At 37.4% G+C, this 12,223-nt stretch overlaps 1 protein-coding gene across 2 annotated transcripts in view; it reads left to right on the plus strand.

Moving 5' to 3' along the window:
- Positions 1-1,669: 1,669 nt before the first annotated feature.
- The window catches only part of bcl11ba (BCL11 transcription factor B a), a 51,733-nt gene continuing 41,179 nt past the window's right edge, over positions 1,670-12,223 (plus strand). For both annotated transcript variants that reach the window (XM_077239243.1, XM_077239245.1), the window contains exons 1-2: positions 1,670-1,866; positions 2,628-4,554. In XM_077239243.1, coding sequence (XP_077095358.1) covers positions 4,497-4,554 — 58 coding nt within the window. In that variant the 5' untranslated portion in view covers positions 1,670-1,866; positions 2,628-4,496. The remainder of the gene's footprint in view (positions 1,867-2,627; positions 4,555-12,223) is intronic.

The following is a 12,223-nucleotide window of genomic DNA, read 5'->3' on the forward strand; positions in this document are numbered from 1 at the left end:
AGCACATTTGTTTTAATAACTTTTACACTTGTTATATTGCTATCTCCAAGCAAACACACATCCAATATGTTTTTAATTGGCTTATACAGTATAAGGTGAGGAGTTTTCCAAGTAGTGAAGTAAAACCAAGGTGACTAAATGCTAATTAAATTCAATCTAGATGGCATCCTTCAACATACGACAAGTCTGTTCAGGTCTTTATTATAAAGTTTTGAAGAGAAAACATCAGTTTTTGAATTATCATTAAACTAATTTGTAAGTAAAGAAACTTTTAGACCGTCATTTTAATTAAATACAAAGGAGATGAAGGGAAAACGAGAACTCTGTACAAATGGGGTAATTTTGTATTTTCATAAAAACATATGTAGATAGCTAATTCCAATAGAATACATGTTAGCTATTCCAAATGAGGTTGGTTGTTTCATTTTGGCATGAATTTAAAAAAAATGAAATAAAATAATTATGATATGTGAAATTGAAGGAAATGGTTGTTTGAGATCCAAGCTTGTAAATTCTCTATGGCAATAACTGGCCAATAGAGGGTACTGTTGCATTGCAAGTTCAGCACATAGATAAATATATCGTATCAAGTGTGGGGGACACACTTAGTCCTTATAACTGAACACAAATTTTAAGAATTTAATGTCTGGGTTTGACATTACATATGAAGATATTGATAAGATATTGCATGAGCATTGCAATATAAAATATGGTGTGCTGTTTCTAAATTCTGGTGAAGTTAACTAAATTTAAAGTTTGTGCTTCCAATATTTGATTTGTGATTCACTACAGAGAGGCAGGTTGTGTTGATAAAAACAACGTTGTCTGCATTTTATTCTATTTGTACTCTGTTTTTAAAGAACAGCATTTAGGACTTTATTGAGATGCACAAAATGAGTTTCATATCATTTTGCCACCTTTTTCCATAGGCACATGTATGGAAGTTGTCTTTTGTGGAATTAGCCATAAATAAAGATGCTCATGTGTCCAAATTCCCTAAGCACTTGGGAAAATGTGGCCCACAATACAGATAACGTTATTACCATTAAAACAAAAATGTGTAAAATAGTTTCATATCATTTTTAAATAACCATTTTAGATCCTCTCAATCTACATGTGCACACATTTGCTGCAGGCAACAAGAATGAAAGACACTATTCCTACACTCTCACTGGTAATGTATGGAGGAAAAAGTTGGTTCTCAGGGTGTTTTCTTTCTTTTTTTCCCCCCTGTAATTTCAGCCAAAACTATCGTTATAGAGACAAATGTCAATACGATACTGAGCAAAGTAATGGATGTGTCCAATGAATTCATGCAATAAAATAGGATTCTCAGCTGTGGGCAACCAAAGCTTTTCAGAGAACATTTCATGTTTTTATAGGGAGAATAATCCAGCAGCAGAGCCCATATCAGCAAAAACCTTGATATCCAGGAAGATGATGTCTCCAGATTTAAACATTCTTGTAAATCATAAAAAAAGGTCTTTTTTTGGCAACACCTGGTATTTCAAATGTAATTTTAACTCAGAATCAGTTTCCTTGATATGTGACAAGAAATCCATCTGCCTATCTACATGTCGGTCTATCTATCCATCTATCTATTAATCTCTTCAAAGACTTTACTTGAAAGTTGTTGTGTAATTTAGCAGAGTTCAGGGGCGGAGGATATGTGAGAGACAGTGGCAGGATATACAGCATTGTTGGCGAGACTGTGCCACCCAGCATCACATCCCATGATGGATAATGAGCAGATGGATTGACGCAGACACACTCTCATTTGGGCACTACCTGCCTCTGAACTGGCAAAAGCCGGACCCTCTGTGCGCCTTTGGCTCTTTTACACACCAAGTTAATGAACTGTTGAAGGTACAGTCTCAATATGAATCAAAATGGTAATAACTTGTCCTTTTCCCTCTCAATCCCATACCATTAGCTGACTTTTCCACAGCATGTTTCGAAATGTCTATCTAATTGATACTAAACATGTTCACATATTACATGTTACTATAATTAAGTGCTATAGCAATAACAAAAAGAATGCCAAAATTACACGCAGTTCTAGAAAATAATTACATATTTTGTGCTTGTAGCTCATTAGTTTTCCTCAGTGTTAACACATGTATGAACACTAAAGTGTGACCTCAAATTTTTTAATTGAAGTGTCATTTTAAACAAACTAGCAGGTTATAGAGTGACACTGATGAGAAGCCCCGGTTAAAACTTGAACTTTAAAACAAAGATGCAAACTCTGAGTATTTGAAAGTAGATTACCCAGAAAGCATGATTCATTGGAATTTATTTTTTATTAAAATAGTTATATCACGATATTATTTGTCACATATGTCAGGTGATTTGACTTAATACAAATAAAGGTTGGTTCTAATGAGAAAAAAAGGTATAGAGCCTGATAAAATACTTTTTAGCTTTTTAAAACACAATGTTAAAGAACCTATACCAATACTGAAGAACCTGCCGCCTAACATCATATACAGTCAAAAATGTATTATCAAAAATGTCATTTTTTTTTTACAAGACGGGTTTTTGCTAAACCTAAAAACCACAGAAGAACCTTAATTTTGACCATGCTTATTCACTTATATCTCGCATATCATCTTATTTCTTTACAGTTTTCAAATTTCAGTGAGAAATTATCCCAAAAATCTGAGCCAAATGACCAGCTTTCATATTACTGATGCACGCTGAGTGTAAAACAGAAGCAAAGGAACACAGCTTGCATTTCACCCAGTAAACTCAAATCATGCAAGTATTTGCACAACACACCTCCCTATTTTCATTTCCTCCAGTATTCAGTCTTGCGTTTCAACGCATGCAACTCTAGTGTTCATTAATTTGTTCAAATACTGAAAATGTGATAAAAAAATTAAACAACAATAATATGTGGATTTAAATGATAAAAAACATACATTAGATTGCCTACTAAAACGGATTAAAAATTTACATTGTACACTTCACAATATTTTCTCTTCCTTCAGATTTTTTCCTTCTCAAAATGTGTTTAATTCAATAATGTCATTTCTGTAAGACATAAAACACATAAAGAAGAAATGTGATGTGAGTATATCAACGCCTGTCTTGTCTCATGTAATTTATTGCTTGTGAGGAAAACAGCACACCTATGTCTTGCTGAAGTGTATTATTTGTGCATGCATTCAAGCTTGAATCTTTCTATCAAATAATTTGAGATTTTCTGCTTTGAATATGTACTGTTAATGCATGACTATCAATATCACAGTTTCCCTATTTTTATTATTTATTTGCATGCATAAAATATCTAAATGTAATGCACAATACCATAGGCACGGAAAAACTCTTATACATAAAAAAAGCTAACGTTGTTGTGCATGCAATATTGCATTGTTTTATTTGCACTAAAACGGGTACAGACAAGCAGTGCGCCGGTCTGTTAGGTGCTGTGTCTTTGTGCGCGCGCGCGCTCGCGCGTGTGTGTATGTGTGTGTGTTTGTGTGTGTGTGTGTGTGTGTGTGTGTGTGTGTGTGTGTGTGTGTGTAAGACAGCGGCTCGCGATGTCCACGCTCTCCACCACTGTTCTGGTGATCCGATAGTTGTGAAAAGCCACCACTAGTCGCCCCCAGTGCTCTTGCAGTCTCCAATTTTCTTTCCCACTGTAGACTTAACGTCACGTCCGCACTTGAACTTGAATTTTATCCCATTGTACGGAGGCAGCCCTCGCCACAGAGACACAGAGAGCTCCCGGAGAAGCAGGACTCCGCAATCTTCATAGAGGCAGAAAAGGGAGAGAAAAAAGCTTCATTCATTTGGAAAGGAGGTGGCAAGTCCATGTCCCTGGTCTCCAGTGCGCAAAGCCGAATAGGGGAGCAAGTGCAAAGAGTTGGAGAGAGTGCAAAGTAACCGGGCATCGCATGCACTTCGAGCCCAGGAGAGAAGAAGAACTGTCCAGTGCTTGGCACAATCAAGTGCCAACTCAAGGAGAAATTGGATTCGTTTTTATCCAATCCAATAAGTAGACTATTTTTCCTTTTTAGAATTATTTTGACTCAGAGAAAAAAAAAATCGACTTGCCTTTGACAAATCCTCAAGGCGCAGACCGGACGAAGAGAGTGCCACCACAGGGTCCAACCTATCCAAACGCACCGGGTATCACATTCTGAGACATTTCCAGTGGTTTCTTCACAACTGTCACTCGTCAAGGATATTTTCGCCCTCGGACAGATCTCGCGCGGCACAGCTGAAGTGCATGTGTCGCTGAGGTACTGAGCGTCTGCGCGTCTCTGGTCATCTGGAAAGCCGGAGCGCAAAGACACTTTCGCTTCCCTCACGGAACCCCTTATCTCTATCCACGGCTCGGAGCTGTGGCAGTTCTTTGGAAGTCCCAGGAAAAAAGTTTGTTACCGAGGGAGGAAACAAGCTCACGCCACGGACACGGAGGACAGAAGACACGAGCCGACTATTCCTTGTGCGGGTCTCTGGGCGATGCCAGTGTAAATGCCAGGGCAATGTCCCGTCGCAAGCAGGGAAACCCTCAACATTTGTCGCAAAGAGAAATTATAACACGTAAGTCAATCTTTTGTTTTACTTATTATTTTTTTGTGTTTTGGTGGTTATTAAGCCTTGTTTAGCGATTTTTTTAATCGGTTTAATAATGAGAGTAACGATTGGTGTGTGAGTTCGTTGTGTTATGGTGTTACATTAAAATGCGTTAAATCGTTATAATCTTCTCAAGTAGAAGAACAGAATCGGAACAGTTGAATTAATTCAGTTAATTCTTAAGATATTTATGAGTTCAGCTTTAACCAAACAGTCAGTTTTATATACTTAGTGCTACTTAAAAAGAATTAAAAAGTGATTTGCTTGAAACTGTATTTAAAGAATTAATATAACCATTTTCTGGACTACCTTAAAATACAAATCTTTCATTTAGTATGTTTTGTATTAGTTGTGTTTTTTTTAATTTATGGGCTATCAGATAGTTTGGATTGATGTAAGAATTGTTTGCAGGCCATGAGATTGAAAACTTTAAATTGCTTTGATTATTGAAGTATTTGCAAAGTTTATGTAAAGTTAAGTTCAGTTAGTTTAAATAGAAGAGTAGGTTGAATGATGTGCATGTTATTTTAGTATTTAGACATCATTTCATAAATGATGCTAATTTAGAGTGAACATGGTTTATTTTTATTTTCTCTTGTTTAATCCCTATATATGAATTGGACATTTTATTAGGCTATATATGATCATTAAAATAATTTATTGCAAGATAAAATAAAATTTATTTTGCCTACAAAAAAGGCTTGCTGGAGTTGTAGGCCTGTCTTCTCAAATCCTAATGCAGTATAACTTCATATCATGTTTCATTTTTGACATTTTTGACTTTTTGACAAGATATGTGTAGTAGTTCTCAAGGTGAGCAGCTACCTGTAACCACCGAGCACATGAACGGTTTATGGTTTTATTTTTGCAGTGCACACACTGCACCGTTGCAGAGAACTTGTTTTTTAAAAATAGGTTAAATTGATTGTAATTGTGCAACATTTGTGCTTTTAAATCTTAGATGTGCACTTGAAGGAAAAGAGGTGTCAGAGGAAGGAAAATTATTTAAATGAAATTTAACTTGATCTCAAAGTAGGCGATACAAATGTCAAGTTTACTTTAACTTTGGCTGTTATACTAATTAAGAAAATACATTTTTGAATTGGCTTCTTACACAACTCAACTTTTTATGCAATGCCTGTACTTTTATGGAGAAAACAGAAGTTTGCACAATACAAAGAAACAAAGGAGGCATAGGTCTAATAATGTTTCTCACACTTAGCTTTGCCCCCGAGTCAAGGTTGTGACTGTACAGCGTATAATGTGAGGCAGATACTGAAATAGAGAGACTTTTCGTGACAAAGTTCCAAACAAAGACAAGAGTTATATTCGATTGCTTGATGATAATTTCCTTTTTAGATTTTCCTTGAGAGACTTTTACATCATTTGTAGGAGACAGTGTTTGTGTGTGTGTGTGTATATATATATATATATATATATATATATATATATATATATATATATATATACACATCCAGCAACTCATTTAAATAATGTGTATTTTTCCTAGAATGCAACTGTAGTAGTAAAACATATCAGATAACTCACAAGACAATGAAATCTGTCCTGATATAGTTTCATATTCATGCTTAAGTGTAGTCTACAGAGCATAGATAATTCATAGCAGAACCTAGTGATGTAATACCACCCAAATCTGTTTTGTGTTGCAGGGTTAGGGCCATGTATGCTGTGCATATATGCCCTAACACACACCATTCTTTTGTCAATGGCTTAATCTGTTACTGTTCGTGCACATATGTACGCGGTTGCACTGTAAACATTAAGCATGCCTTTGCTTTGTGTGTTTGAATTTCCTGTTGAGTTTACAAATATGCCTGAATCTTACGAATATGACTATGCCTTATGACAGACTGAGAATTGAGATGTTATTTAAAGCTTAATGCACATGATCTTGTTTGCATTGCATGTAGCTAGGTTTGCCATAGGGCATCCGCTGCCCTTTTTGTGTGTCATCCGTATATGCGATCATGACAGTCGTTTATATCTCTTTCTCATATTAAATTGTGCACCACCACGTGCAAACCGATTTTGTTTACTGCATCACATCAATAACATCAACATCAGTTCAATACGCATGTAAAACAATCATTCTGGTTTAGTAGAAAATGACCCTTTTTGAATTTCTGTCGCTATAGTTATCACATGTCCCATCAGTCATTGCATGTACAATTGCTGTCGTTATTAATTTGGGCTTTAAATTTCAGAATGCTCCAGTTACACCAAGGAACTTTCCCTGAGTGCTTTCTCTCCCTCACACACACAAACGGACACAAATGCAGACGTGCACAGACTAAAGCAGACGCCAGTTTAGACATCAAGCTTTTGTGTATTTTTTACACTGTAAAAGAGAGAGAGAAAGGAAGGTGGTTGACTTTCTCCTTCTCAGAAACTAGAGATTGAAAGGTGTCCATTGCATCACCGGTAAATGAATATATAAGCTTCAGAGAGGTTCCTCAAACGTATCGTGCCTTAGTGTTTTTTTTATGCAGAGGGCATGTAGGCCAGGTGCTAGCAGATAGTCATCTGAGCTCAGGGGTACGTTCGGAATTCTCATCACATGCTGATGTGTACGAGTTTGTGGCTATGATTTTGATGTAAAGAGTGTTTTTGTTAGTACTAACATTTTTCATGCATGCTAGTTTGCAAATGTGCAAGCTCAAAGACCCTGTGCCAGCTTGATCACTCTTACTCTATTTGATTTGTGGCTGATTATGGGAAAAAAGCTTCTTGTAGAGCAGCAAAATTGGCAATGAAATGTGGACAACAGTTGATATCTGTTTTTTTTCTTTGTAATAGTCAAATTTAGCTTTAAATGTCAAGGTCAAAAACAGAAAGGTCCCAACCTTAAAATTTCATTTTTGAGGACATATTTGGAGCTGTAAACAAGGGTGTGTGTGTGCATGTCTGCTCGTCAGCATGTCTTCTGCGGTATTTAGTTTTGTTAACCGCGGTGTCTTAGCTGGATTAGCCTCGAGTTAGTGAGTGGCAATTTTTGTCTGCTCAAGTGTTCAGGAGAGAGAGAGAGAGATAAAGAGAGAGACAGTGTGTGTGTGTGTGTGTGGTCTACGTCCACATGGTAATTTATGTATTCTCGGCGCAAGCGATCTGCAAACTTTGCAGTGCTGTACATCAGTAGTTTTAATGGTTTATCAGCCTGTGGTTGTGTGCTATATCATGCCACTCAAACACATATTCTATAAACCCAGTGGTTTATTATTTCTGCGTGAAATGCGAACGGTTGCAGTGTTTAGCATATTTTCTTTATACATGTTGAAATTTTCATCAGTATTTTACAATTTTGTCGTTTTATAATAAGAATTATTTATGAAAATTAAGTATCGTACAAGCCCTTAATGTTCTCTAAATTACTGTAATTTTTAGATACATTTTTTTAATGTTTACGTTCACTGAGAGTATTCATGTGATCATTTCATCACTGATTTAGCTGAATTTAAATGAGATTTTTACACCTGTTCAATTTGTCATGTCAGTGTAGTGCCTTATAGCCTATACAGTAGTGCTTTAAAAATAAATCTAAAAGCGAGTTAACAGATGTCATCTTCAAATGAATGAAATCAGATGACAGCGAGAAGGTAATTTTCCTCCGGTGAGCTGCGGAATTATGAAGTTGTAACATAAATTTTCAGCTCTTGCTTGAGATCTATGTTTCACATAAGACAGGAAACTGTCTTTCGGAACTTTGCTTTGAATGTGTTTAGGAATTCAATTTTAGCCATGACTTCATGTCACCACATCTGAGAGAATTTAATTTATGATAATAACTAGTAGGCAAGAATGTGTTTTGATTAAAGCTAAGATATTAACATATTTGATTATAGTAACTAAAAATGTCCAGATATTTGGATGCAGGTGTGCAGCTTCAGAAATCCATAATAATTCGTCTTTTCCTTTTTAATTGTTTATTTTTTACTAAAATGTTTGATTATTTATTTGTAATTTGCAAAAGTATGTATGAAATAGGCAGGGTTTTATTATTATTTTTTTTTTAATTTAAATAGCATATTTTAAGTAAAACTAAACAGGTCTGAAAATATATTCAAGTTTCTTTTTTAATTGCTCATTTTATGAATTTCTTTTATAGTTCAGGAAATCAATTGTCCTTGTTATTATTTTCGTTTTGTCTGGGTGCTGAATTGGGCCTCCTTGCATTTGCAGTGCAGAGTTTGCTGGCCATGACCTGCTAGGGGGAGCTCTAAGTCTGCCAGTGGGGGTGGAAGGCAGTTCTGAAAAAGTCTAAAAACATATTTCCTAAATGTACTTAAATGGTTAAGTCGAGTGAAATAGGGGGCTGCGGCTTCCGACGACTCTGCATAGATGTTTCAAATGATACTGCCATTAACACACATGCTCAGATGCAAACTGTCAACGCCTCACAGCAGCAGCTGCTCTTAAAACATGATGGCTCTGTCATTCTCTCTCGCTTTTTTTTTTTTTTTTTTTACTTTGTCTTTAGCGCTCAAGCACTTATTTAATAATTTACAGTGAGACTTGGATCACTTCTCAGTGCTCATTTAGATGTGTAATAAGTATTTGATAGGTGTAGCTTTAAATATAGAAAGGACATCAAGCGTGACACCAAAACAAACAAATTTAGGTTGAGCGTCACCTCGTTAATTTTTCCAAGCATGCTTAAAAGTGAATGATGAAGTGTCTCTGGAACTTGTGGGCCCCATGCACTGACTGAGGACCTATTGTTCTTGCCATCTAAATAAATAAATTTGAGTCTGTGATATAAAAAATGGTAGCCTCTACAGAGCTTACACTCTCCACATAACAATGGGTAAAATGTCTGCCTGGCACATTTGATTAATATGCTTGCATATTCTCTCTTCCTTTCAGTTTCAGGTGCCTTTTGTTTGCGCCACGAGCAGGAGAGGGAGAGAGAAACAGAAATCCCTCTCTGATGAAATGTACAGAAGTCTATAGCCGTCTGTCAGTATAAATGTATCAAGGCGACTTGATTCCTTTGGACGGCATCAAAAGTGGGCATAGTTTTCCATGGCTTGATTTATGAGAGACAGACACTCATAATAGTGGCTTGAGTGTTTGACGTCCCACAGCTGGCTGAGTTCTGACCGGCTCCAAGCATGGAAATGCTCCGCTTCCTGAGCATAAGATGCGTGTGTTGTGTGGGAATGTGTTACTAGTTCTGCGATTGTGATATACAGCACGTGCCTTTTAGTGTTATTTGATTAGAAACAAAAGGTTTGCAGGGGTAAAACAGAGAGAAGCTAAGCTTCAGGTGATATTTAGTCATTCCAGCTACCCATAATTCCTCCCATCTTCTTTCCTTGTGAAAATATTAGGTAATATCTCCCTGATGAGATTTGCAGATAAAGGGTTAGTGATGCTTAGACAGGCTCCCAGTGGACACCATCATGTTAATCTCTTTTTACCTGCAAGACAACTCATTTTCTCCCCCCCCCCCTTTTTTAAATTAAACAATGGACTAGTGCCATGGCAGCGGCCGAGGATCACGCTTTTAAAATTCCACCGCCGCCGTGTGCCACGATGATCCCTGTTCTCTTCTTGTTAACAGCTTCATTTGCACATGCACCACACTATGCGCTCACACATGCACGCCACCACAGCGCACGCATTTACTAGTGTTTCAAAACCTCGCCGAGGCGCTTTGCATCTGCACAGAAGCGCTCTGCAAGCTAAAGCATCTAAATATCCTGAACAAGGATATTCAGGATATATTGTGCATGTTCTTTGTTTTTTATTTTATAAGATCTGCGAAGGCCTTCGGGCTAGCAGTTTTCTAAAACATGATGGCGTCACTTATTGAAGAGTGTTTTATGTAATGCATTTAGACACAAATTTAGCTAAACAAACAGGTCACAGAGAAGCAAGAGAAAACAGGAAAAACTAGAGGCCTAGCGCAAAGCGGAGGTTTGCGGTTTGAGCGTTGGTACGCTTGACTGTAGGTTACAGATTAATGACAGACTTATTAATTCCTGATAAGTTCCTGTACGCGCCTCTGATAAGTGTGCATGTGTTACACAGGCCTTTTGCAAGCAAGACGGACGTGAAATGATTAGAAAGATTGCTGCTGTTGACTCACTACCTCTTTGTCAATCTGTTTGTGTGTGTGTGTGTTTATTTGCATGCCATCTGAGTGGAAGGCTCAACCCAAATCCAGCCTGTCCTACTCAGCTAGCCTGCATCTCTGTTATGTGCTTGGGTAGCGGGGGCTCGGAGTGGGTATTTCACAATTTTAGTTTGTGGGCTGGTGTTGTGAGGTTTGCGTACGTAGCAGCGCAAACAGCGAAGCCCCCACCCACTGCTTCTGCTCTTGTGCAGCTTGGGCTGATGGGGAAACATAAGAAAATAACGCACAAATAGTAAAGCGGAGCTTTTTATTGTTTGATTAGGCCCTTTCCCTGGCTTTCATTTTCAGCACGCTCAACCCTCCGCTCACACAGTTCTGTGAATGGCTTTAATTGGCATGGGGTAAATCTTTATATCTGGACAGCATTATAAAGTCTTTCAAGATTTAAATACGAAAATATGGACCCAGTAAAAAACAGTATGAAATCCGTTAAATGGTGTGTGTTGTCTAATTAGGCCCTAACATTAGCGATGGCTGAAAAAACCCTGAAAGATGTCTGAGACTTTTCGTCCTGATATCGATACGGAAAATCTCAACAGCTCAACCGTGAGCCAAATAGCTCCGATCGTTAATGGTTAGGTTAGGTCAGGGCGACTGTCCGAGGATGAAAGGTACGCTAACGTTGGGCTGCTAAAGCGCTGTTACGTAACACGCAGACCTTTGTGTGTTTTAGAGGGAAAGCCAGACTGTACCGTGATCAGCCAAATACCTGTCAACAGCAATTTGGTTCTTCACAAACAAAAAGACTTCGTAAGTATGAGTCAGAGGGCCCATGAACAATGGTGCGCAAATCCAGAATGGAAAAGGATAAATCCCAGAACTGTGTTAAGACGTGCCTTGTGATGTTCGTTTTTGGAAGCCATGTCTTTTTTTATTTTTTATTTTTTCTTGAAATCCCATTAGCGTTCATTGTGACTCATATAAATGTTGATTTCTTGGGTGAATGAGGCTTATTTTTAACATTTCCATGTTATACTAATTGCAGGATGTTAAGGTATTATGTGCATGAAAAATATTGCCTACTGTATTTATTGTGCTTTTTTCATTCAAAATGAAATTGAGGTAAAAATGTAAGTGTATTTTATCCAAAGTCGAGATTTAATTTCATATCATCCTTTTTTAGCCACCTATAAATATTATTCAGACTGTCTTACTTCCACTGTCCCTCACTGTCTTTCTCTCCGCCTGCCAGAGAGTGCTTGATAAAGACAAATAACATTTGACATTTCGGTGGCCCTGATAGAATTATATGGAGTATTTGTTGAGGGATCAGAGAAAATCATGAGCTGTAATGTTACCTTGGTGACAGCATTGTTATCGCTGGTGGATGAGAGTGTGTGTGTGTGTGTGTATGTGTGTGTGACTGTGAGGAATTGCAGACTCTCACCTGTTTGCCTAGAGCAGGAAACGCAAACCGCCGGATCGGGCCTGCATAGTTCAATCTCGTACCTTCAAGAGACTTATTTAAAAGAAAAGATC

The sequence above is a fragment of the Siphateles boraxobius genome, unplaced genomic scaffold (genome assembly GCF_051911475.1).
Source record: "Siphateles boraxobius isolate OS27281-9 unplaced genomic scaffold, OSU_SipBor_1 22, whole genome shotgun sequence".
In the NCBI taxonomy this organism is placed as follows: Eukaryota; Metazoa; Chordata; class Actinopteri; order Cypriniformes; family Leuciscidae; genus Siphateles; species Siphateles boraxobius.